The 26,804-nt window shown below is 40.1% G+C and overlaps 1 protein-coding gene across 4 annotated transcripts in view; it reads left to right on the forward strand.

The window, feature by feature from the left end:
* Nucleotides 1–224: 224 nt before the first annotated feature.
* MYB (MYB proto-oncogene, transcription factor) overlaps nucleotides 225–26,804 on the forward strand; it is a 37,376-nt gene continuing 10,796 nt past the window's right edge. The window contains exons 1-15 of one of the 4 annotated variants that reach the window (XM_035296756.3): nucleotides 225–380; nucleotides 4,776–4,893; nucleotides 6,967–7,038; nucleotides 8,876–8,968; nucleotides 9,212–9,432; nucleotides 11,701–11,935; nucleotides 13,203–13,283; nucleotides 13,731–13,835; nucleotides 15,116–15,370; nucleotides 16,313–16,675; nucleotides 18,575–18,717; nucleotides 19,729–19,843; nucleotides 19,935–20,060; nucleotides 20,959–21,069; nucleotides 22,611–22,718. In XM_035296756.3, the coding sequence (XP_035152647.1) occupies nucleotides 358–380; nucleotides 4,776–4,893; nucleotides 6,967–7,038; nucleotides 8,876–8,968; nucleotides 9,212–9,432; nucleotides 11,701–11,935; nucleotides 13,203–13,283; nucleotides 13,731–13,835; nucleotides 15,116–15,370; nucleotides 16,313–16,675; nucleotides 18,575–18,717; nucleotides 19,729–19,843; nucleotides 19,935–20,060; nucleotides 20,959–21,069; nucleotides 22,611–22,718 (2,169 nt within the window). In that variant the 5' untranslated portion in view covers nucleotides 225–357. Of the gene's footprint in view, nucleotides 381–1,400; nucleotides 1,545–2,070; nucleotides 2,198–4,775; nucleotides 4,894–6,966; nucleotides 7,039–8,875; nucleotides 8,969–9,211; nucleotides 9,433–11,700; nucleotides 11,936–13,202; nucleotides 13,284–13,730; nucleotides 13,836–15,115; nucleotides 15,371–16,312; nucleotides 16,676–18,574; nucleotides 18,718–19,728; nucleotides 19,844–19,934; nucleotides 20,061–20,958; nucleotides 21,070–22,610; nucleotides 22,719–26,804 lie in introns of those variants that run through there. The other 3 variants (XM_017971406.4, XM_035296757.3, XM_054254459.2) reach the window with 3 other exon arrangements.

Below are 26,804 nucleotides of genomic sequence, written 5' to 3' on the forward strand. Positions count from 1 at the left end.
GGGCCCGGCGGGCCCGACAGCCCGCTGGCGGCAGCCAGGGCGACCGCGGAGGCGGCGGGCAGGGCGCGTGCGCACTGCAGGGGCGCCAGATTTGGCGGGAGGGGGAGTGTCCAAAGCTCTTTGTTTGATGGCATCTCTGTTTACAGAGTTTACACTTTAATATCAACCTGTTTCCTCCTCCTCCTTCTCCTCCTCCTCCGTGACCTCCTCCTCCTCTTTCTCCTGAGAAACTTCGCCCCGGCGGTGCGGAGCGCAGCTGCACGGCCGGGGAGGGACGCAGGCAGGCGGCGGGCAGCGGGAGGCGGCAGCCTGGTGCGGTCCCCGCGGCTCTCTGCGGAGCCCCGCGCCCGCCGCGCCATGGCCCGAAGACCCCGGCACAGGTAACGGGGAGCCGGGCGGGCGGCCGAGGGCGGGGGCGCGCGGGGCGCCAGGCTCTCGGGCGCAGGTGGGAATTCGTTCCGGTATCTTCTGCGGGGCTGTCAGACCCTGCGAGGACCTGGAGCCCTTGCCTCCGCGGCAGAAGCCGCTCCAGAGACGGATGAATGGAATAGTCTTTGCGGGAAAGGTATCCGGACGTTGGGAAGCACGCCCTGCGGCTCATTTTGCAAGTTGCATGGGGATACATTTTTCTTTAGAGGGAAAAAGAAAGCAGCACGTTTCAGCCGGTGGCAGAGCCGTGCCCACCAGCCCCGGGGAGCCCACCAGGTGCCTGGTTTGATGCCGCGGGTGTCGGCGAGGGATCCGCAGCGTAATTGCTGGATGCATTGAGATATGTTTGGACTTGGAAGTGCAGAGCATATGGCAGATACAGGGAAAATGCTGGATTGTTTTGTAGCTGCAGGTAGTTCATTTAAATTTCATTCATTCTTTATGGAGGTGAGGACCTGTGTCAGCTGACAGGCGGCTGAAAAGCAGGTTTTAGGGGTTAAAGAGGTCCCCACTTTTGCAAATTGTGTTAAGACCTGGTTTTGGAGGTTCGAATCATTATTCTCTGAAAGGCATTTATTTCTACTGCAAACATTGCACGCTCGCCCACACGCGCCGGCGTCGCACATGTCACTGCACTTAGGGAGACTCGCAGGGAAGAGATGGGTGCTATCCCCTCGCATTTTTGGCTGGACAGATGGGAAGAGGGAGAGGAGGAGGAGAGAAATCATCGTCCGAACTGTCAGTTGCTGGCTCCCCAGCCTCCACCGGCCTCTGGACTTCCCCGGCAGCACTCGCCGGGGCTCCCTCCGAGCGGCGGGTGCCGGGGTAGCTCGGCGGCAGGCGAGGTCACCACTTGGCGCAACCAGACCGAGGGCCGCAGCATTCAAACCGCTGCCGCGCAACCGAGACGCGATCCCCGCGGGCTCTGCCCCCAGGCGAGAGGTACCCGCGCAGCGCGCGCACGTGGAATTGACTGAGTTCGCCGCGCCTCCTTGCGCCCTCGTCCAGCCGCCTTAGGTCGCCCCTGCCGAGGCGCGGTCACCCGACGGACCCTCGCGAAGGGGTTCTGGGGAGAAGACTATGGAGGCAAAGCAAATCCACTCGCCTTTCCTTAGGTTGTTTGGTTTTCTCCTGCTGGTTTGTGGTTGAGCCTGCGAGCGCTAGTCCCCGCGCGGCGCTGGGAAGTTGCAAAGAGCGTGGGTGGAGACCCTGCAGCAGCACCCGCGGGCTGGGCTGGGCGGGGAGCAGCGCTGGGGCCTGGCTGGACTCTAGGGACCAGAGGGCGACTTGGTGGGGGGGGGGGGAGCCTGGGGTCCATACGCCTCGCTCGGAGCCTGGACGCGCGGGGCGGGGTGCTGCCCCTCTAGGGCTCCACTTTTCGCCTTTAGGACTTCACAGGACAGCGACCCGGGTCACCTGTGTTTTTCTTTCTTCTCTCTCTCTCTCTCTTAATGTGTGTGTGTGTGTGTGTGTGTGTGTGTGTGTGTGTGTGTGTGTGTGTGTGTGCCTGCTCCATTGCAGCGAGAGGAGGGAGCCGGGCAGGGGTGCTGGGAGAAGGCGCGGCCAAGGCTACGCGCCCCGAGGTCTCGGCCGCCCCCGCGGGGCGGGGCCGCGCAGGTTCCCTGAGGCTCCAGGTAGCCCAGAGGGGAGGCGGCCGGGAGGGGTGGGAGCCTTAAACCTGCCTCAGGGGGAAGAGAAACCCGACTGCGGGCTCCGAGCCGTTTCTTGCAAGGGCGAGCGTCAACTCGGCCGGGATTATATTAACCAGGTCAGCGAAATGAGTTTGAACCCCATCGGAATCACAGTAGCGGCCACAAGGCACTTCCTCCCTCTCCCCTCCCTCTTCCCAACCCCCAGCACCTCTTTTCTTTTTCGTTTCTTTGCACGGTTTGTTTCCTTGACAGAATGTAATATTCATAGTTGTACTCTTGTAACCACACCGGGTCTCGCAGGTGGGGAGTCGAGTGCATCAACCCTGAAATCAGCCTTTGAAAGTCCTCTCTGACTGTTGGGTCTGAGATCTTGTCAGAGCAGATAAAGAAAAAGTTATTTCAGGTTCCTTAGTAGAAATTAATCATGCTGCTAGGACGACTTAGAGCAAGGAAATCGCATGCAAAGCTCAAAGGCGAGCCTGGGTGCCCAGCCTGGCGCGGAGACTCAGGAGCTGGCAGTGTGAGCAGCCTCGGACTCGCCCTGCTGCGTCCTGGCCCCTTCAGGACCTTTAAAAGTCACGCTCCACCTTACCCCCAAGACCTTGGTTTTGCACATCTCTGCCTCAGTGCTTAACTTTTAAGTGGCTCGGTAAGACATGGCATGGTCATGTATTAGCTCTGGAAAGTACCTTAGAAATAGGATCCAAGCAAGCCCTATGTAAAGGCGGGGAACTGAGGTCTTGAGAGAGAGGAAGTGATTTGTCCAAGTCATACAATTAGGTGGAGGCTAGACTAGAACCTTTGCCTCCAGAACCCTAGTCCTGTGTGATTCTCGTGCGCTCGCCTGACATTGGCTGCCCCCTGCGGGCGGCTGAATACGTTGCTTGTTCCTGGGTTATAAAACTGCTGCCGAGAGGCGCTCAATGACTACTCTGAAAAATGTCCGCAGTTCTGAAAATGTGACCTCTAGATCCAGCCAAACCTGAAAAGTTGATTCGACTTGAATCTACGACTGCAGTTTCAGATTCCTCTGGTTTTCTTGGTGTCTCTCACATTTCGCAAGGGACTGCATTTGGGGGCTTTCCAAGGAGTTCCCTATGAATCTTTCAAAAGATGCTGATTTCCACCTCTTTCTTAAAGCTTTCTTTTTTTTTTTTTTTTTTTTTTTTTTGCTTTAACACATCGTGTTTTAAATTTTTGTAATTCTTGTTCAGAAGTTGTTTAGTGCCTTTTGTTGACAGTGGAATCAGAACTAGGCTATTGTTTCGACGCACAGACACTAGATGAAAGGGATTATTACAGATTATAAACATACATTTCCTGGGATTTTATTTGGTGGTGGTGGTGGTGTTTTAAATTTGGATTGCGTCATGTCATTATGAAACCTGGACTATCAGATTGTTGCTTAAAATAATAGTTTTAAATTATGAGAATCCCCAATTCAGGATTTTTGATAAGCACTTTAGCTTGACTTGTAGGGGGCTGGTAATATGTGTATATGAGTTAGTTTGGGAAGAAAAACCTGTCATGAATATAACTTTTCATTTTAAAAACAATGGATTATATTACGATATTGCTTTACATCATTTTTTTATTGGTCTCGGTTTGATGGGTTTCTCAACATTGCAATGACAAATTTTAGTGAAGGTTCTAAGATAGTATTTTTCCTATTTAAGTCTTACAAGAAAAACTATAAAACAAACTGTGTCTGTAAAATTATTGTCATCTAATCAGTATATGATTAGTAAACAGTAAGCACAGAGTTACTTTAAAAGTCATCAAATTTCCTAGGTTTGGTTAACTAAAAAAGAGAAAAAGCTCTTTTGAAAATAGTAATGGGTTCTTTTAAATCCATGGATTTCTTCTGGGGAAATCCCTTAGTTCTGAATTAGGTCACATTTTATAGTATTTCAAACACCGTTCTGTCAGAGACAGAAAAAGCAAAAGAGTAAGTAAGACTCTGACTAACAGGTGGCCTAATTATTCACTTAGTTACTCTAGAAACTAAGTATTGTAAACATGGGCACAACTTGGATCAACTAGGCCCGGAGTTGTGAGCAATTTGGTATTAATTTTATTTACAAAACACTGAAGTTTGATCACTCATGTTCTTATCTTTCCTTAGGTTTTAAAATCCTTTCCTCTTAGATTCTCCTAATCTTCTAGACTTTATGGGATGACTATAATTATGTTTGGGGGTGTATTGCTTCTTGATTTTTTTCTTCTTTTAATAAAACAAAAGCCCCATTGAAATAACATAATTGAATTGTTTATTATGTTTGAGAAATATTTAAACAATGTGACAAATGCCAAAGATTTTGAGTGTGTACTTAAAGAAAGGACACGGGTTCTCGTTCCTTTTCTTGTCCTTAACCTTAAGTTTTGAACTTCATTGGCTGGAAGGTGGCCAAATGTGTAACTTGTCCCTGGTCTAACAGTAACAGCAGGTTCAGACATGCAGGGGAATAGGAAGGTGCCAGGTCCTTGACTGTATCTGTGGATACCCATAACAGCAGAACCAGTTTACAATACTAGAGCAACAGAATGCAGCAAACAATCTTGTTGTGCAAGTTTGCAAAGTTTTACCTTTGTAACCTTTGAAAAGATTATTGAGTTTTTGTGGAAGTTTTGTAATCCAGTAGTAGTCTAAATCCTCATGTTTCAGCCCACATCTGCCCATTCCTATTTCTGCAGCATATATAGCAGTGACGAGGATGATGAGGACTTTGAGATGTGTGATCATGACTATGATGGGCTGCTTCCCAAGTCTGGAAAGCGTCACTTGGGGAAAACAAGGTGGACTCGGGAAGAGGTAACTGATCATTTTATCAAAACATGGAAAACAGATAGAGTGTATAATTTATACAAAACAGAATTTCAACTAAACTACAGGTGCTCCAGCTCGTTAGCAGGCTCTTTGATATCTTATCCTAGCCTGCATGTACAGCGTGCCTTACACCCCGCCCCCAATTATATTATCCATTTCCACACTATTTGCAGTTCTTTGAATGTCGTCTTCTTCTTCTCATTTTAGACTTCGTCTATGTTTCCTTCTGCCTGTTGAGTTCTCATTCTTTTGTCCCATCTCTTCTTCCTGCTTTTACATTGCCTATGAAGGCATCACCTCTTCTGTGAAGCCACCCCTGGCTTCACTGGGAAGGACTGGATGCATCCTCCTGTGAGCCCATGCATGAGTGCATGTTCTGCTTTATTGTTGCTGGGACATAGATGCCTCCTCTAGCTGACTGCAAGTCTGTTGAGGGCAGGACTCAACATCTATTCACTTTTTTTTTCCTTTTTTCACATATATATATATATATATATATATATATATATATTTTTTTTTTTTTTTTTTTTTTTTTTGAGGGGCCGGAGTTTCACTCTTGTTACCCAGGCCAGAGTGCAATGGCATGATCTTGGCTCACTGCAGCCTCGGCCTCCTGGGTTCAGGCAATTCTCCTGCCTCAGCCTCCCGAGTAGCTGGGACTACAGGCCTGCACCACCATGCCCAGCTAAAATGTCTGTTAATCTTTGTGTTTCCTGAACTCACAAGTGCTTGACCCAAAGTAGGATATTAATAAATGTTCTCTGAATAGTGAATGACTTACTTTCCCTAAAACAAAATAGACAAAAGGATACTCAGAGAACTCATCTTTTTACAATGTATTCATTTAAGATCTTTGATATATTTCACAGAGCCATATATATGAAGGTATGCTCTAAAAGCGTCCAGTAATGGATGAAGACACATCTGCTTCCCCTGTTTCTTTTTCGGCTAGCTTGTCAAAAGTTTGATTTTGTAGGAATGGAAAAATACTTCAGAAGCAAAATTAATAATATGTGGAGAAAAGTTTCTCTAATGTTCTTAGACATTTTTGCAACTAATTTTAGATGATTCTTGTTACAATAAATGGTATTGGCTCATCTTCAGTTTCACTGTGCTCTGCTTCATTTAAACCAGAGCTCCTTTTGACAGGCAGGTAGGATTCCCAGAGGGGTCCATAGGAAATTCACATTTTACCTATTAAGCATGTGCACTTGGTTAATCCTTGTGCTCTGGAAATTCTGTTGTCCCCATTGGCTTCCTAATTCTTGTGTATGGTATGGTACCAGGGACCTTCGTTGTGTATGAATGTTACCTTTGCAGAAATATAAGAAGGAATACATTTTTTAAAGACACTTATGAACTGGTAGGTTATGAACAGCATATAAACTAAAAGAACTGATTACCTGCAAATGTTGAGTGTCTTTTATGTTCTAACACATTTGGCCTCATTTATATTGTGAATATATTGGTGCAAAAACTAAATGATTTTATTTAGTCTTCAAGTTTAATTTTAAAAATGATCTTCATTTCTGTATAAAGGGTTAAAATAACTGGAAATATTCTATTTCTTGCTCAAGATTTTATTTATTGCTGTAGGTAAATATGTACTGAATAAAGCATTGGCATGCATTTTTCCCCACAGAGTAAAGCAGTTATTTGTATATTAAACACACACTATATGCCAGGCATTATGATAAGTGTTTGCAAAATTGCCTCATATAATCCCCAAATAACCCTGTTAATATCAGCCTCATGTTAATAAATTGCCTCATTTAATCCCCAAATAACCCTGTTAATTTCCATTTTATAGATGGCAATACTAAGGCACAGAAAGGGAAAATGATAAACCCACTTTACACAATCAGTAGTGGAGTCAAGATGCCAAACTCTGGTCTGACTAAATATATGCTCCCAAGTCAGTATATTACATTAATACCTGCTGTATTTGGATACTTTTGAGAGATTTTCTATTCTGGATTCGTTCCCTCATTCACTTTAACTTGAACAGAGTTATATAGTAAATGACTGATATCCTAGGATTACCTTTAAATGTCATAGGATGAAAAACTAAAGAAGCTGGTGGAACAGAATGGAACAGATGACTGGAAAGTTATTGCCAATTTTCTCCCGGTAAGCTAGTAACTTTTTCTTATTACAAAAGGAAAGCTTCTCCCAGTGATTTCTATAAAATATTCTAGGAGGGGTTATTAAGATAGTATATTATTTGCTCACATTTAAGAAGTAGGAGAAATGCCTTACCCATAACTTACATTTTATATTATAATGCATATAATTGGGATTTCTAAATTGATTATTGGAATTTAGATTATTAGAATCAATTATTATAATTTAGATTGTTGAATTTTAAAAACAATTGCTTCTTGTTTTATCTTTTCATGTATAGGTTAATTTGTATTTCGATAATTTGTTACGTGGTAGATGATTAAACTTGTTCTTTCCTCCAAGTCAGTTTTTCCTGAATTCCCTGTTTTTGTCAATAGCAATACTTTTGGCACCAGGGTTTAAAATTCTGGAGACCTTTCTTAACTTAGTGCATACCCCCAACCCCTACATCCAAGCAGTTACTAAGGATCCTGGAATTCCTTTATAGTCAATCCCGTCCTTTACATTCTCATGGCTGTGCTGAAGGTTGGGCTTCTGCCTTCTCATTTGGACTATCATACAACTTCCTAACTAGCTTCCCCACTTGTAGTTTTCCATTTTTCTTTCTTTCTCTTTTTTTTTTTTTGAAATGGAGACTAGCTTTGTCACCTAGGCTGCAGTGCAGAAGCACAGTCTCGGCTCACTGCAACCTCCACCTTAGCTGGGATTACAGGCACCTGCCACCACACCTGGCTAATTTTTGTATTTGTAGTAGAGACAAGGTTTCACGATGTTGGTCAGGCTGGTTTCAAACTCCTGACCTCAAGTGATCCACCCACCTCAGCCTCCCAAAGTGCTGGGATTACAGGTGTGAGCCACCGTGCCTGGCCAGTTTTCTACTTTTCCATCCATCCCAAACACCATTGGCAGGTGGGACTTCCTAAAATGCAGCTGTACCTTATCTTTTCAAAACGAACCACAGTGACTTAGAACTCACAAATTAAGTAAACTGCCTTGACCTGGCACATAGAGGCCCTCCTCTATTGCCCCAACTTCTAGCTCCAGTTCTGTTTCCTACTTCCTCTCTGTAAGCAGGTTTGCTTGAATTTATTTCTGCTTTCCCTCCTCTGGGCTTTTGCTCCTGGTGTTCCCACCTCCTAGAATGTTCTCCTTTTACATCACCAATTAAAGTTTTGTTCATCCTTCAAAGTCCTTATGAAGAGCTCTTCCAGACTCCTCTCAAGGAAACCATTTCACCTCCTAAGAAGATGCTTCTCTCCTCACTTCAGTATCATTTTGCTTTGGTCTTTTCTTCCATATGAATCAAATTCAGCCTCTGTGATAATCAGTCATCTATTTGTCTTTTCCCTCTTAAAAGATTACAAGCTCCTGTAACATAGGAACTGTCTTTTATGGATCTTTATTCCTTCTGCAATATAAATACCGTGGTCCTGAACTGAAGCACATCTCTTGTTGGAATGGGAAGCAAACTTTAGTCATTTAGGGTGGGTTTCCATGAAAGCCTGACAATGTAGAATCTCTATCAAGCCTTAGGCCATGTAGATACTCTGCAGATGTATCTCAGGTTAAGGTTAAGTTGACAGGTGCGTGTGTAGTATGATGGTCCTTTGGTTCATGCGGCAGGACTGTTTCCCTCAGGAGGCAGAATGTATAATCTTAGAGCAACTTTGATGGATTACTTGCATGTTCTGTAGTCTGTAAATAATGAGGGATAGGTGAGCTCTAAGCATGCTCTAAAATGTTCTTAAATATTTTCACGGCATATGGTCTGTGTGTGACTCTGTGACAACAATGAATTCATGTGCTTATCACTTCATATCTTTATGGTACTCTGTTTGTCTAGAATCGAACGGATGTGCAGTGCCAGCACCGATGGCAGAAAGTATTAAACCCTGAGCTCATCAAGGGTCCTTGGACCAAAGAAGAAGATCAGAGAGTAAGTTCTTTCTTCATTGGTGTGTGAATCATAATTAAGAATATTCCCCAAATGCTGAATTTTTTCTGTTTGAGGAAGCAGGTAAAATGGGCAAACAGGAAGTAGAGGACTCTCTTCCCATATTTCCAATGAATGAAAGCAAATTTTGGAAATTTTCTAAAGATCTTGTAACACTGAAGAATGAATATACTAACTCATTACATAACATTAAAACATAGGTTATTTTTGTGTGTTTATCTGAAGGTGATAGAGCTTGTACAGAAATACGGTCCGAAACGTTGGTCTGTTATTGCCAAGCACTTAAAGGGGAGAATTGGAAAACAATGTAGGGAGAGGTGGCATAACCACTTGAATCCAGAAGTTAAGAAAACCTCCTGGACAGAAGAGGAAGACAGAATTATTTACCAGGCACACAAGAGACTGGGGAACAGATGGGCAGAAATCGCAAAGCTACTGCCTGGACGGTAATAATATGTCAAAAAAATATATTGATCGGGAAGAATGAGGGAGTGGGTATTGGACATTCTGCTTAAAATGTATGGTGAGTGAATTAAATTTCATCAGTCGTAAGTGTTTTATTAGATAGCCCAGCTACATAGCTTTTAGAGACTGAAGACATCTTAGAGTTTATTTGGTTGAGAACTTTCGGGATCCACCTGACAGTGAGCCCAGGGTAAAGACATTTAACTCTCCCCAATTTCCCTATTTCCAAAATGACTCACACCAGGGCCAGTGTTAGGATCAAGTGAAATGAATGTCAAAGGACTTGGTAAATTATAAAACTCTAAATGCATAGAAAGAAACTGAAGGCAGTTTGTCTCTGGCTGAGTTCACATAGCTGGTTAAGTGACTCAGAGGAACTCAGCCACCATTTTCCTGATAACCATCATTCTTTTTTTTTTTTTTTTGAGACAGGGTCTTGCTCTGTCACCCAGGCTGGAGTGCAGTGGTGCAATCTTGGCTCACTGTAATCTCTGCCTCCCGAGTTCAAGCAATTCTCCTGCCTCAGCCTCCTGAGTAGCTGGGACTACAGGCACATGCCACCATGCCCAGTTCATTTTTGGATTAGCTGGGGTTTCACCCTGTTGGCCAGGATGGTCTCAATCTCCTGACCTCTTGATCCACCTGCCTCGGCCTCCCAAAGTCCTGAAATTACAGGCGTGAGCCACGGCACCCGGCCTTGTTCATTTCTTTAATTTTTTTTTTTTTAAGAGACAGAGGCTTCTTCTGTCACACAGGCTGGAGTGCAGGGGCATGAGCATAGCTCAATACATCCTTGAACTCCTGGGCTCAAGGGATCCTTTCACCTCAGCCTCTTGAGTAGCTAGGCCTACAGGTGCACGCCACTACACCCAACTGATTTTAAAACACTTTTGTAGAGTTGATCTTACTGTGTTGCCCTGGCTGGTCTCAAACTCCTGGCCTCAAGCAATCCTTTTGCCTCCCAAAGTGCTGAGATTATAGGCATGGGCCACTGTACCTGGCCACCAATATTCATTTTATTATACCACTTTGCTTAATTTTTTACTCCATTGATTAAAGAAATAAGGTATTTCTCGAATTCTCATACTACTTCAAGGATTTTAAATGTCAATATAATAATGCTTTCTTTTTAATGAACAAGGCAAAGAAATGACCTCATTATGAGAGATAACTATGGAAGCTCATTTTTGTCCCATTTTCCCACTTAAATAGTATATAACAGATTTTGTTACTCTGGAAAGCAGTACTTTTAATGATAAATTTTGCATAAAAATGATACAGATAGAAAATATTAAAAATAGTTTTATTCTTGAGCTTCATAATCCAGGAGAAAGTTTATGTAGTATTCTCCAGTGATGCTCCAATGCATTTGCACCCTCGTGGTTCAGTATAAACTTAGAAAATTCAAGAGGTTGGTAAAAAGAGGTCTTCATTCCCATATGGCCTCAGAGGATACACTGCTGATTCTTCTCAAAATTAACAAGGCTATCGAACTTCCTCTTTCTTTAGCATGCATTCCCCCACCCCCATTGAAATAGTAAAAGGGAGGCTTAAACGGTTTTTTTGAATTGAGAAACTGTTTTTCCTGAGAATGGAAAGACTTTAGTAAAAAGGCGTTGCTGTTTGAAACTATACTGCGGGGGTTAGGATCTTTCCCTTGGGAATGCCATTTTCCACCCTCATCTCTGTCTGATTGGAATAACAATTGGGGTGGTTTTTAAAGGGTAGGAGGTTTTTTGGTCTCAAAAGTTCTTGCTAGTCCTTCGAGAGATAAAGAGTGAAGTATTCTTCATCAGCAGCATCTTATCACCCACCAAACTTCACCGTGTCCCTATTGTGGTGTGTAGGCCCTGCTGTGCTGCATTCAAAGAAGGAATTTCTTCAAAGCAGCTGGAACTTCACATTGTGTTAGAGTCTTGTACCACAAACGGTCAGAATAATTATGAAGCGTCATTGTATTGAAAATACTCCTTTACCAAGGAAATGAAATGGTTAAAAGATACTGACATTTCTAGAAAACGATGTGCATTCCAGATTGTGTAACTAAGAGAAATCTATGGATTTCTAACAAGGCAATAGAGAAAGCCTGATCTTAGGGGGTGGAGAAGAAGAAAACCATTAAAAAGGGGGAAAACTATGACTGGGCCCAAGGGAAAGGTCTGTGTTAGAAACAGTTTTCTGTCAATTCACTTTAATCTGAATTGAAATTTTTTGTTTGTGAAATTTGTATGTGATATATTTCTGTGCAGAACTGATAATGCTATCAAGAACCACTGGAATTCTACAATGCGTCGGAAGGTCGAACAGGAAGGTTATCTGCAGGACTCTTCAAAAGCCAGCCAGCCAGCAGTGGCCACAAGCTTCCAGAAGAACAGTCATTTGATGGGTTTTGCTCAGGCTCCACCTACAGCTCAACTCCCTGCAACTGGCCAGCCCTCCGTTAACAATGACTATTCCTATTACCACATTTCTGAAGCACAAAATGTAAGCCATTCTTGAGAATCTGGTTTAATGAGAGAGATGGTTAATTTAGCTCCAGGTAGTAATCATATTTTGCAGTTGTATACTGTTCAGAGAACCTTCCTGGGCATGATCATGGCCAGTCGTCTTCAACTTTCCTGGGCATGATCATGAGGTAGATAGGGTGTAGATATTGTTTGTTATCACTGGTTTATGTCTTCAGAAATGAAGATGGTAAGTGCTTTGCTCAGGGTGACATAGAGATAGTGTTGACTAGAATTCTAACTTGCTGCTTCAAATCTAATTTGAAGGTAACCTTTGAATGTAAATGTACTTAAGGTACGGTTGAAGAATAAGGGAATGGAGTTGCATTTGTAGATGTAACACTTTTCTCTACCAAAACCAAAAGGAAAGATATATTTAAAGATATATTTAAAGAGTTTGACAGTGAAATTCAGTGGTTATGGTATATTCAGTTCTGGTAATGATCTAGCAGACATGTCTTGATTTATTCACTCAGTAAGTGTTTACCCTCTTATTCTAAGTCAGGAGCAGAACTTTGTGACATTCATTTTCTGATGCCTCCTCTTAGTCTCCTTTGGATCAGTGTGATCCCTTCCTTATTTCTAGATGTTTTTATTTAGAGAAAGAGATAATCCATAATAGGTGGGAAAAGAAAAAGAGGAAAAGAAATCGAGAAGCTTTAATCTTAAGACTAACAATAATAAATGATGAAACTTACCCAAGAATGGGTAGGCTTATATGCAAATTCTATGCAAAACATGTTCATAAATAGTTTTTATTCTTCTCTGTTCATGCATTTGACTACAAACTTTACAGAAAGGTCTCAGATGAATACATTATCATAAGAAGTTCTGTGCTTTTTATTAAAATTCATAATTATTCCAAGAAAAATATTTTTATTTACACACAGCTGGTGCCATTAGTTTTTCCCATAGAAACTATTTTCAAACATTCATTCATGTATTTAGATTATATTTTTTATTTTTTCATTGTGTTTTTCTCTAATTAAGGAAATTAAAGTGCCAGTAACTTCCCAAAATTTAAAGTGCTCATCAACATTTCCCAAGGATCTATAAGCACTTTAAATTTTTTTACTATGTTGCTTTAGCTATTTAACCATTTTAAAGGCCTGGCTAAATTTCACAGTAAAAGGTTTTTAAAAATTGTTTAGTGTATTTCAGTCCCAGAACAAAACCTCAGGAAGCCAAGTCCCCTGAAGCATATGTAACCCTGAATGACGTGGCCTTTGTCTCTCTTTCCCATCTAGGTCTCCAGTCATGTTCCATACCCTGTAGCGTTACATGTAAATATAGTCAATGTCCCTCAGCCAGCTGCCGCTGCCATTCAGGTATGATCATTTTATAAAGAAACTCATTTACTATTCAAAGCACCACTTTTAAGAAATGCTTTATTTCTTTCATCTAAACACATATTTTCACCTGAGCAACTGAACTTAAAAGGAAAGGGAATGTGGAGAGGAGAGCAGAGTCTCGGCTAGCCATCTACCAAGCTTGTCTTCTAGACTGAGTTTGCTCTGGAATTTTCTGATTCTTTGATGTTACAAGATGAAATAACTCAGTCAGCATCCACTCTAGCCTGAGATTTCACATCACTCCCTTAAGTCTGAAGTAACGTTTATAGAGATTTCCATAGGAGCCAAATTTGGTGGGTGTTGGTGTCACACTGAGTCTCTTTGGGCTGTCTTTGGTACCTCATGACCATATAGGCTACACCCATTGTATTTGTAGCTTCCAATCAGACCTTTGTCTTTATTTCCCTTATCTTGTAATTTCAGAGACACTATAATGATGAAGACCCTGAGAAGGAAAAGCGAATAAAGGAATTAGAATTGCTCCTTATGTCAACTGAAAATGAGCTAAAAGGACAGCAGGCGCTACCAGTAAGACTATCATCATGTACTTGAATGGGGGGAACAATAGCAGCTTGCCTCGGTTTACCTAAGCACTCTTCTCTTCTAAATATTACACTTATCAAGGTGCTATGTATCCATTCAGAATGTCTCAACACAAGTTGCGTGTAGTAAAATGCAATTGATATCAGAATATCTGCTGATTACATTGGAAGCAGTCTTTTTGTAATTGCAGTAGAAATACAATATCCAATTGTGATTGTCATTATTAATGTTTTTTTCTTCAGAAGGACTATAATCAGTTTAAAGTCTAGCAAAGGTAAAATAAATGAAAATCTGCATTTTCTACAAAGCTATGTATGTATATAGTACCATTTTTTCTATAATTTTCTTAACATATTTTCATATTTTATAATTTCAGATGTAACTTGATGCATGTTCTGTATATACATGTAAAAGGTTATATATAAAACCTCTTCCTAAATAACATTAGCTGCTCTCTTTCATTTGCATGTGTGAAAGTTATCTGGGCCATCACTTAATTCTGACATCTTTTTTAGTGACTGGGCAGCCAACTGGGATGGCTCCTTGTGCTTTGTAACATAGATACTCACCCAACAAAGACAATAAAAGAAAAATGAGGCCCAGTAGGTCTTCCTAGGGGTACATTTATTTTTTGTTAAATAATAAGATGATTATGTGCACATGCTAGTTCGACCACTTTTTAACTTTAGTTAATGTTTTGCAATTTCTCCTGTTGTGTGGTCATACTGTAAGGAGACTTCTGTTAATTTGCTCTTCTGCTTTCCTAACCACGTCGATCTGGCAGCACTTCACTGCATCAGTGCAATTTGTAGCATTCAAAAGGGACAGAAGCAACAAGACTAGGTGCAGCTCAAAGCAACTCGAACTCCTGAGTCCTCCAGCTTTTTTGTGGTTAGAATGCAAATAGGGCAGTTCTTCACTTGCAGCAAGCATTTATGAACCTTTGGCAAATTATATTAAAGTGGATTTTTAAGACAATATGGGAATTATACTTTGTAACATAGACCTATGATTTGACGTTTTTACAAAATGATCACAATTTAAGGTAATCATATAGGTACAACCTCTAGCACTATTAAAAACAGGGTCTTGCATTGATAAAAGGAAACATCTTGACAACTGTTTCATAGGCGTAAGTTTGGGATGATGCAACTACTCTTATCTTTCCTCCAACAGCATCTGATACCTTGTGCAACTTCATTGCTAAGTTCCTTCTCCCTTTCTTCTCCCCTCTCTTTATTTCTACACCCTTCCCCCTTCCTTAGACACAGAACCACACATGCAGCTACCCCGGGTGGCACAGCACCACCATTGCCGACCACACCAGACCTCATGGAGACAGTGCACCTGTTTCCTGTTTGGGAGAGCACCACTCCACTCCATCTCTGCCAGCGGATCCTGGCTCCCTACCTGAAGAAAGCGCCTCGCCAGCAAGGTGCATGATCGTCCACCAGGGCACCATTCTGGATAATGTTAAGAACCTCCTAGAATTTGCAGAAACACTCCAATTTATAGATTCTGTAAGTAGAATTGTGAAGGGAAGTTAATGATTCTGGAAGATAAATTATAAAACCCATTTCTTAAATCATTGCCATTTTCTATAGCCAAGATGTTATTAGCATATATTCATATAAAGGTAAAAGTATGATTTTTGTCTTCATAAATATGTTTTTTTGAAGATCCAATTTCCTAGGCTACCAAGATAAAAGTAGTTATAAATACTTACAACATAGGACTTTTGAAGGAAGAGTTTTTTTTTTCCATTTTCACACTTTTCCTTCAGAAGTCACATTTTTTAAAATAGTCAAATTCATGACTTATAAAGCAGAGCTTGAATTATTGGAATGGAATGGTGTTTGAGTTACTTTTAATTTTTTTCTTTGCTTACTTCATGGTGCTTCTCTAGAATTTTGTCTTGCTTTCGAACAGCACATTAAGGATTTGGCTTACTCAGAGCTTAAAGCAATTTTTTAGTGGATTTGAAGTGATAATCTGGTCATACCCGGCTCTTTCCACAAAATGCTGTTTATTGATTACTGGCCCCATTGCTTCACTGAGATGAATCATCTTTAGTGAAACAAATCTGTATTCAGCACCTCCATAGCGAACACTTGGTTCCTTTCCCAGCTGGTTAAAAAGCATTTATAGCACAGTCATCGGTCGAGAGATGACCATTGCCATATATACCATCTAGAAAAGGTCTTCACTTTGCTTTCCGTGGCATGCAGATATAGAGAGCGGGGAGGTCCCTGCAGCACACGCAGAGGGCCAGCCTCAAGGCAGCCCACTAGACTACTCTACCGCAGCATAATAGAGCAACTGCTCATCTTGAAGCTGTTGCTCAAGAAGCCAAACCCACGGGCCCAGTGTTTGCTTTGCGTTGAGCATCTCTCTCTCAGTGCTGTTTCAGGTGATGATGGCACACACTGTCTCAAAGTTCTGTGCCTCCCACATTGTTTCAGGATTCTTCATCATGGTGTGATCTCAGCAGTTTTGAATTCTTTGAAGAAGCAGATTTTTCACCTAGCCAACATCACACAGGCAAAGCCCTCCGGCTTCAGCAAAGAGAGGGCAATGGGACTAGACCTGCAGGAGAACCTAGCCTGAGGGTGAACAAACGCGTGTTGAGTGAGGGTTCACTTGACCCACCCAAGGTCTTACCTCCTGCGAGGCACTGCACAATTCCACTGGTCATCCTTCGAAAAAAACGGGGCCAGGCCAGCCCCTTAGCCACTGGAGACTCTAGCTCCTTCATATTTGCTGACGTCAGCAGCTCAACTCCCAAGCGTTCCCCTGTCAAAAGCCTACCCTTCTCTCCCTCGCAGGTAGAGCACAATTTCTGCACAGCTGTTACTAATTTTCAGCAGACACCTGAGCCTTAATAATCTAGAAACTAATACTTTGGAACAAATGACTAATTACTGCTGCCCTCGCTGATTTCATCCCGTCCTTGAATCTAGCTGTTGCTAAGTTATACTGCCTCCCAAAGTTTAGGCTGTCTGCAGGCTGACTGTTGATTTTGGCATCATTTGCTCTTTTACTTTTTGGGTGGTTTTGAAAGATAGTTGCATGAAACATACTTTTAGTTCCTTCAGCACTAGAGTTTAACATTTCTGCCTGTTTCTTTTTCTCCCATTTGATCCTTCCCTTTAAAATTTTTAACATCATTTCTGCCTCATTGTTCATTTATTCTTATGCAATCCACTGACCCAGGGGAGGAGGGAACCAAACTGTGTTTATATAACATTTGGGTTGCAACTAGAAAATGTAAAGCTAGAAAACTTAAAGGTTCTAATCCATCTTTCAGTGGAAGAGTTTGGGAAGAGGATGAGAAACAAATGCTTAAGGAAAAGCACGTATTTTTAATTTCAGTTTCTCAGCACTGGCGCCTTTGAGTTGTGCCACACTATTTTACTAGTGCAGTTTCTGCCAACAAATATTTTTATTTCATACAGCTTTTTTAAGGCGTGAAAATTACAATTCTTATCAGAGATTTGTGTTCCTAAATTATTTAAATCATTAAAATTAATAATTTGGCACTTTAAAACATTTTTCCAATTGTATCTGTTGAATTTAAGAACAGATTTAGATATAACGTAGGTATATACATTTGGGAAACACTGAATCAAACAAAGATAAAAGTGGGTTTCTTAGCTGAGCAGAGTGGCATAGGCCTGTCGTCCTCGCTACTGGGAGGCTAAGGCAAGAGGATCACTTGAGCCCAGGAGTTCAAGTTCAGCCTGGGCAACATAGTGAGACCCCAAGTCTTAAGACACTTTTTTTTTTAACTGCAGGACTTCTCAGAGTTATTAATATGCCATTGAGCCTTGTGAATTTCCAGGAAAAGATGACAATATGTTATGTTTCCCAAATTTATTTTACCTTGGAATTGTTTAAGAAACACCTAGTTTTTTTCCCAGAACATTAGTGTTCTGAGAGACACATTTTATTATTCAAGAATTTTCCATATAATGTAAACCTTCTGTAGTAATAATTTTGGTTCATAGATTATTAAAGAGAAGAAACAAAGTATGAAAGGAAACTATGAATTATTTATAGTTTATTTAAATTTAGTTTATTTAAACTATTATTTTCCCCAAAATCACTAAAGCCTTTTAGATGTTAAGAAATAACACATCTCATTCTCTTTAATGACAAGTGTCATTTATTGAGAATATTTTCACACAGTTCTGCACATTTTTTAGCATTGACCCTAGGTCATATTTCTTGGAAACCACACCCAAATCTTGGGTGCTCAATTGAAATAAAACAATTCTCTGGTCAACACTACGTGCTTGTTAGCATCTTTATTATTTAATATAGTGGGTCATTAAAACATTCTTATTATCTAGGTGTGATTTTTTTTTGAGATGAAGTCTTGCTCTGTCTCCCAGGCTAGAGTGCAGTGGTATGATCTCAGCTCACTGCAACCTCTGCCTCCTGGGTTCAGGTGATTCTCCTGCCTCAGGCACTACAGGTACATGCCATCATGCCTGGCTAATTTTTTTTTTTTTTTTTTTTTTTTTTTTTAGTAGAGATGGGGTTTCACTGTGTTAGCTGGGATGATCTCAATCTTCTGACCTCATGATCTGCCCGCCTCGGCCTCCCAAAGTGCTGGGATTACAGGCGTGAGCCACCACACCCGGCCCTAAGTGTGATTTTTAAATTGGATGGAATAAAGAAGTACTGTCTAATCTAAGTAATTTTTTTCTCTCCATATTTAGTTCTTAAACACTTCCAGTAACCATGAAAACTCAGACTTGGAAATGCCTGCTTTAACTTCCACCCCTCTCATTGGTCACAAGTTGACTGTTACAACACCGTTTCATAGAGACCAGACTCTGAAAACTCAAAAGGAAAATGCTGTGTAAGTCTTTGGTTCAGGAATGAGATTATTTATCTTATTTATTTATATTTAATGAATGGAATATAGTCCCTAGATGTCTGATCTACTTGTATGTGAATAATTTTACTGACCACTTACATATAATCATGTCTATTCCCACATTGAATATATCTGTCCTGGGTGTATTAGAACTACCCAGAAGTAGAAGATGGGAACGTCAACTAAATTACCTTTTGTAACTTACTCCAAGATTTTCTATGTATGCACAAGTAGTTTTCATAAAACTTTTCCATCCAGTTTGTTGCTTCAATAAGGCCTTCTTAGGAAAGCAAGCTTTTTAACCTCCTTTGCCCTCTAATTATAAACTTCAGAAGAAGTATGAGTATGGTTTCTTACTTGGTTGTATTTTTTATTTAATTTTACTTGTTGATTATTTATTTTTAGTTTGTATATTTTAATTTATGTGTAGATAGGACCTCTTCTGACATCCCTAGGAATATTATATGACTAGAAGCCAAGGGATGAATAAGCAGTCATTTTTATTCAATAAAGCATTGATCAGTTCAAAGGAATGGCAGAGAAAATCAGTGAGAATTATCAGAAACCTTGAAAAGAAATGCACTCTTATTTCAAAGTACAGAAAGTAAATTTTAAAAGGTTAACATGTTTTGTAGTGTGGGCTCTATTTTCATGAAAAGGGAAAACTGATTTGTAAATGACATCAGGTTTTCTTGATGCTTATAGTCTTATACAGACCACGGGCACTACGTGTGTCTTCAGAGCCATTAAGGAAAAATAGAAAATCATTTAGTGCTTTTATTCTTAGGGGTATAATATTTGGAAATATTTGGAAATACGTGATATGCATATTCTCTTTTCCTTAACAAGTAATATGATTAATCAGCATACCCAATTCCACATCCATAACAGAGTGCATTATATTCAGCAGAAAAATATTATATGTAATAGGTAAAGCCATGTAAAGGACATGTATTCTTTTATATTGAGCCACTGCTTGTTTCCTTTTTAAAGTTTTAGAACCCCAACTATCAAAAGGTCAATCCTAGAAAGCTCTCCAAGAACTCCTACACCATTCAAACATGCACTTGCAGCTCAAGAAATTAAATACGGTCCCCTGAAGATGCTAGTAAGTTCTAGAAAAGTTCTTGGGTTTGGTTGGTATATTAGTCCCGAGAGGAGTTCTCCTCTGATGCAAAAATACCCACTCTTCCCTGTAGCCTCAGACACCCTCTCATCTAGTAGAAGACCTGCAGGATGTGATCAAACAGGAATCTGATGAATCTGGAATTGTTGCTGAGTTTCAAGAAAATGGACCACCCTTACTGAAGAAAATCAAACAAGAGGTAAACATGAAATCCTTTGGAAGCAGCAAGCTGAGAATCCTCCCCTTTGCTCCTTATGTACAGCTTGATGTGTCTGCCATTGGCAGTGTGCAACACCACCACTTTCCATGCAAGATTTTCATACAAGGAACAGAGAAGAGGTATGCCAGACTATAGGCATCATCCACCTTTCCTTTGAGAAGCCAAGCCATCTCTGTCTGCTTCCTGCTTCAAGAAAAGGGAGGGAAACAGCTTTTTAATGTACTTGTAAACATTACTGATTATAGATAGATAGTTGATATTTCATTTTTAGATATTGTGAAGAATTGGAATTTGAATTAAAATAATAGTATCTTTAATTCATTGTATGAAAAAAAGGAAATCTAACCTGCAAGGATCAGAGTTTTAGCTCGTTGGCAACAACTGTTTTCCAGCAGGTTAAATACAGTGCCTCTTGAATTTATTTTCTTGTAAAGATAAGTATTTGATTTTTTTCTCATAGTTAAAAATCTGATTTTCTTATTCAGTAATGCAGAGTTTTACCAAAAGTGTGATTAAAAACCAGTATTTTGTCACCAAAAGACCTTTTATGTCACCAAAATAAAATCCATGACAGATACAACACACGGATATCACTAAAATATATTCTTAATAAAATAAACACCTAGAATCAGAACATTGGTTGAAAACACAGGAGCTTTACTGGGGCAGTAAAATTTGCAGCTGGTCACATTTTAAATTTGCTGTTAGTGGTTCTTTGTTGAATCCAGAAGGTAGAGCAAATTGAGTTGATAGTGCAAGTTAGCAACATAGTTTTATACGAGTATTTGAGGGACTGGCCAGAAATATACTCCTGACTAAACGTTTCATAGGAAGTTCTAGTTCTAGAATCAACAAAGCACTTTCTATATGCTTTAAGGTGGAATCTCCAACTGATAAATCAGGAAACTTTTTCTGCTCACACCACTGGGAAGGGGACAGTCTGAATACCCAACTGTTTGCACAGACCTCGCCTGTGGCAGATGCACCGGTAAGTATGTGCGCAGCAGCCCCCAAGTTGTTATGTGATGCTGCTGCCTCACAAAATCCTGTGTGTGGCCCATAGGGCTGCTGCGCTTTCAGCGCTCCCTCTTTAAGGCATCTTATTTCTAAATATTCTCCTGTGCATGATTTTTTTTAATGTATTTTTTAAATACCTCACACCTCAGGTGATCCACCTGCCTCGGCCTCCCAAAGTGCTGGGATTATAGGTGTGAGCCACTGATCCCGGCCTAAAAAAATGATTATTAGTGTAGAGTTTAAAGTTGAGATATTTTTGTGTGTTAGAAACATAGCAGGCTTTTTTGTTATTTGTTTTCTTACGATTTGAGCGCCTTTGCCATTTAAAAAAATCTGCTATATGGATATTTCCATAAAAACAATGTTAATTTTTATATTTTCCTTTAATTTATTTGTCTTCTAAATAATATTTTTTTCTTGTTAAGTTATCTCTCATTTGGTTTGTGTAGCATCTATTATAGTATCAACCACGGTGTCTATAGTAGATGCACAGTGTTGTACCCAGTTGCTTTGGTTTACTACCACCATTTTTAAAGTTTATAATTTGTGAATGGTTGTCCTTATGTCTTAAGGAAAATCAGAGCCAATGACAACTTTATTTATTTAGTAGGTACTAAGTGGTAAGTACTGTTCTAGGGGCTTTCAATGAATTAATTCAATTAATCCTCCCAATTATCCTGTAAGGTTGGGGTTTTTTTCTTTTTTTTTTTTTTTTTTTTTTGAGATGGAGTTTTGTACAACCTCCACCTCCCAGGTCCAAGTGATTCTCTTGCCTCAGCCTCCCAAGTAGCTGAAATTACAGGCATGTGCCACCATGCCTGGCTAATTTTGTATTTTTAGTAGAGACGGGGTTTCTCTATGTTGGTCAGTCTGGTCTCGAACTCTCGACCTCAGGTGATCCACCCACCTTGGCCTCCCAAAGTTCTGGGATTACAGGCTTGAGCCACCGTGTCTGGCCAGGTTGATATTATTATCATTTCCATTATGTCAGCTGGAAAACAGAGGCACAAGGAGGCTTCATCATTCACTCAAGATTATATACCCAATAAGTGGCGGTGCTGGGTTGGAACTCAGTTGGTCTTGTTCTATATTCCCTACTTTCGCCATTTTTTTTTGGCCAATAATTTATAGCTCTAAAATATTGATAGCTCTGTACCTATATTTGAAATAAACTGCTCTCTCCCCAGAACTTAATGAATCTTCTGTTTTTAAAGGCATGTGTTTATTAATTCATTTAGCAGATGTTTTTTGAGTGCCTAACACATGCCTAGCACTCTGTGGGATCCCAAAGGAGGTTTGTGTTGTGGTGATGTTTGCCACAATGGGATTAAGGTTCATACATAGTTGAGTTCTCCTTTAGCTCAGAGTGGGAAGAATTTCTGGCAGATAACTGCATTTTTTTATGCTAATGTGTATCATCTCATAGTAATCTACTCTCTACAGTATTAGAAAAATGTTGGCTCTCATATTATCCAACCTCATTTAAATTTCAAATTATTCTCTTCCCTTTAGAATATTCTTACAAGTTCCGTTTTAATGACACCAGCATCAGAAGATGAAGACAATGTTCTCAAAGCATTTACAGTACCTAAAAACAGGTCCCTGGCGAGCCCCTTGCAGGTAATTGCTATTCCAACATTGGTATTTTAAAATTCATTTCCTGAAAAACTGTCACTGGTGGTGGTGGTGGTGGTGGTAGTGGTGGTGTGTTTTTTTAACATTTTAGACATAGAGGAGTGATGCTTTTATACAATTTCTTGATGTCTAGAAAAATCCAATAATTCATTTTTGCTACTCATAGGAGACATGCTAGAAATTTTTATGAGTGCAGATTCCCAAAGCGTGATGAAATGAAATGTTTCTTATTGTGACTGAGACTAAGATTATGTATTACATGTGTACTACGTGTGTCACTATCTCCTTCTGCCCTTAAATATTTTATGAAAATATATCGATATAGTTTACTTTTTGTTCCAAATATTTTCTTTTTTATGCTGTATTCCCTAAACAACAGAGACTGTTCCAAATGAAGTTTGAAATTAGTCAGACAGAAAATAATTGCAATGTATTTGACTGTCAGAACAAGAAAGTCAACTGTCAATGTTGTGCGGCCAATCTGAAGTTGACCATCTGCAGTCAAGTTTTAATATCAAAAGATACTTCCCTTGTAACCCTAAAGTGGGTGTGTGTTGATGAAATATAACAAATTCCAATTTAATCCTGAGCCAAATGTAAATAAGAATGCAAATTTTACTTCCCTAAATTATTTAAAGCAGTTCCTAACAATAAATAGCCCAAATACCCAGCCACCTGCAGAGCCCTCTCCTCCATCCCCCTGGGCCATACAGAGGGAAACTTCATAATCCTAGAGGAAGTGAAGAGCCTGGGTTCAGAAGCTGAAAGTCATGTTTCTTGCTGTAAGTTAAAAGGCACTATCATAGGATAGCAACCTTTTGAGAGTCTGCCCATTCCCTGAATGGGCTTTCCCATTCTTGTGATAGTTTCTCATTCCAAATTGTGAGAATCTTAAAACTTCCCCTGTTTAAGTATTTGCAATGCTTAGTTTTTTGGTGTTTTTGTTTTTTGACACAGGGTCTTGCTCTGTGGCCCAGGCTGCAGTGTAGTGGTGTGATCTCAGCTCACTGCAACTTCTGCCTCCTGGGTTCAAGTGTTTCTTGTGCCTCGGCCTCCCAAGTAGTTGGAATTACAAGTGTGAGCCACCGGTGCCCAGCTATTTGTTTTTGTATTTTTTGGTAGAGACAGGGTTTTGCCACATTGGCCAGGAAGGTCTCAAATTCCTGGTTTCAAGTGAGCCACCCACGTCGGCCTCCCATGGTGCTGGGATTACAGGTGTGAGGTACTGCACCACCCGGCTGATGCTTAGTATTATTTTTAAATAAGGGTTGCAAGCACATTTTGTTTATTAATTAAATCAGATTGCTTCCTTCCTGGCCAACACGGTGAAATCCCATCTCTACTAAAAATACAAAAATATTAGCCAGGCATGGTGATGCGCACCTGTAATCACAGCTACTCTGGAGGCTAAGGGAGGCGAGTCACTTGAACTCAGGAGGCAGAGGCTGCAGTGAGCTGAGATCGTGCTGCTGCTCTCCAGCCTGGGTGACAGAATGAGACTCCACCTCAAAAAAAAGAATATCACAAAGAATTGGTAGATGAGGAAGAGAATGAACCCCACCCAAACATAAGAGGAACCCAGAAAGGGAGTTATAAGGATGTCAAGGCAAAAAGCAGCCATTTCAAAATTTCCCTGAGAGCTGTTCTTAGGTCCAGAAGGAAAGCTTTTGCTTCTTCTTTTTTTTTTCCCTTCCCTCCTAAGTTACTTGGCCCTTGGTTTCTAGAGAACAGAATTCAACTACTGCTATTAGTGCTATTAGTATTTTAATTAAATTAGATTAAGTTTTATGTATGTTTTCTAACCTAGCCTGGGGCCAAATTGTATCTGTAGTAGTAGAGGAAAAGTCTGTTCTAAATTTCAAAAAACAAACACAGAAATATACTTGGGGACAGCTATTGTTAAGTAAGTCGAAAACCCATAGTTCAGTATTTAACTTAATCAGTATATTTGTATTTTATTTAATGGAAATGTTGGTTATCTTTGAAACTCAAAACAAAATTGTGGCTCTATTTTATTAATCTGTATTCTCCTGTCTATCAATGAGTCATATTGGCAATTTACAGATTCTAACGTCTATACTCTGAGATTAAGTCATGTATGATAAAGGTAATATTTGTCAGTTTTACCAAACTGAATAATTGAGACTTGAAAGTTAATTTTAGAGTTAATACTCCTATCTACAGTATATGGCTTACTGGTTTACACTGACCAAATATATTTTAATAATCTGCTATAAAGCTGGGTGCAGTGGCTCACACCTGTAATCCCAACACTTTGGGAAGCCGAGACTGGATGATGGCTTGAGACCAGGAGTTGAGACCAGCCTGGGCAACATAGCGACACTCAGTCTCTATTAAAAAATAAAATATCAGACCAAGCATGGTGGCTTACACCTGTAATCACAGCACTTTGGGAGGCCGAAGTGAGCAGATCACCTGAGGTTTGGTGTTCAAGACCAGTCTGACCGACATGGTGAAACCTGTCTCTACTAAAAATACAGAATTACTGGGGGTGGTAGCACATGCCTGTTATCCCAGCTACTCGGGAGGCTGAGACAGGAGAATCACTTAAACCCAGGTGGCAGATGGAGTTGTGGTGAGCCAAGATCACACAATTGCACTCCAGCCTTGGCAACAAGAGCAAAACTCCACCTCAAAAAAATAAATAAGTAAATAATTAGCTGGGTGTGGTGGCAGTGCACACCTGTAATCCTAGCTACTCAGGAGGCTAGAGTGGAAGGCTTTCTTGAGCCCAAGAGTTCAAGGTTACAGTGAGCCATGATCGTGCCCCTGCACTCTAACCTGGGAGACAAGAGCAAGACCTTGTCTCTAAAAGAATTGTTTTAATCTGCTATAATACTAAGTCATTTTAAGAAGTACTTACTGAATGTTGCTCTACATGCTTGCCAGTTGGGAGGAAAACAGAAATATTCGCTAAAGGAATGAATGCTATATACCAAGTATCTCCTTCATTTTATGTCATAGAGATCTAGCTTCCGATACCACAGAAATATGTGATTTCTGAAATGTTTCAGACTATCATGATAAGTATTGGAAAATCTTGGAGTGACTCTAAATATTTAAACATATATGGCCTGTATTGCATATAATTCTGACTCAACAATATTTCTAGATGTTTTTATGCTATTTGGTAATTTTGTTTGTTTAAGACACAATGCCATTTCATATATTTCCATTAATAATCCAATTTGACCTAATTAGGCATATTTCTCACACATGGTATTATTGAACATATTGCACATTTATTAAATGATATGTATCGTACTTAAGAGTACTTTATACACCTATAATTTTTGTAATTTATACTTATAATAAATTAAATATTAAGTGGGATTTTAGCCAAACCATCTAGACGTTTTTGTCACAATGCTTTTATTAAAACAGCAATATAGGAGTTTCAAAATATTTTAAAATTTGAATACTTTCAAAATGTAAAATATTTGCAACTGGTATAATGCAATTGATTGTCCATCCCTCTAAATTGTCTAAATAACTTATGTGGAAGAACGGTTTATTGAAGAACACAGTAACTGTGCAATTCTGTGTTTTATCATTTCAGTTTGAATCACTCCTGACTGGATAATGGCAATAACATTTTAGATGAGCAGTTATTACTGTTTTTAAGGCTCATATACTGGGCCATTTTGGTTTTGCTTCTAACATACATATAAATGCACATGCTTATTCATAAATATGTATAAATTATGTTCACTATTTTAAAGTTAGAAATACAAGAAGCTATATGTTTGACATTTTATTATAAATTTTATACACACTTAGAAGTATGGAAAACATACTGTGTTCTAGATTTAACAATTATTATCATTTTGCCATATTTACCTCATCTTTTTTTTTTTTTTTTTTTGAGACTGTCTCACTCTGTTGCCCAGGCTGGAGTGCAGTGTTGCCATCTCAGCTCACTATAACCTGTGCCTCCCAGGTTCAAGCAATTCTTCTGCCTCAGTCTCCTGAGTAGCTGGGATTACAGACGCCCACCACTATGGCCGGCTAATTTTTGTATTTTTAGTAGCAATGGGGTTTCACCATGTT

Source organism: Callithrix jacchus, chromosome 4 (assembly GCF_049354715.1).
Source record: "Callithrix jacchus isolate 240 chromosome 4, calJac240_pri, whole genome shotgun sequence".
Lineage (NCBI taxonomy): Eukaryota > Metazoa > Chordata > Mammalia > Primates > Cebidae > Callithrix > Callithrix jacchus.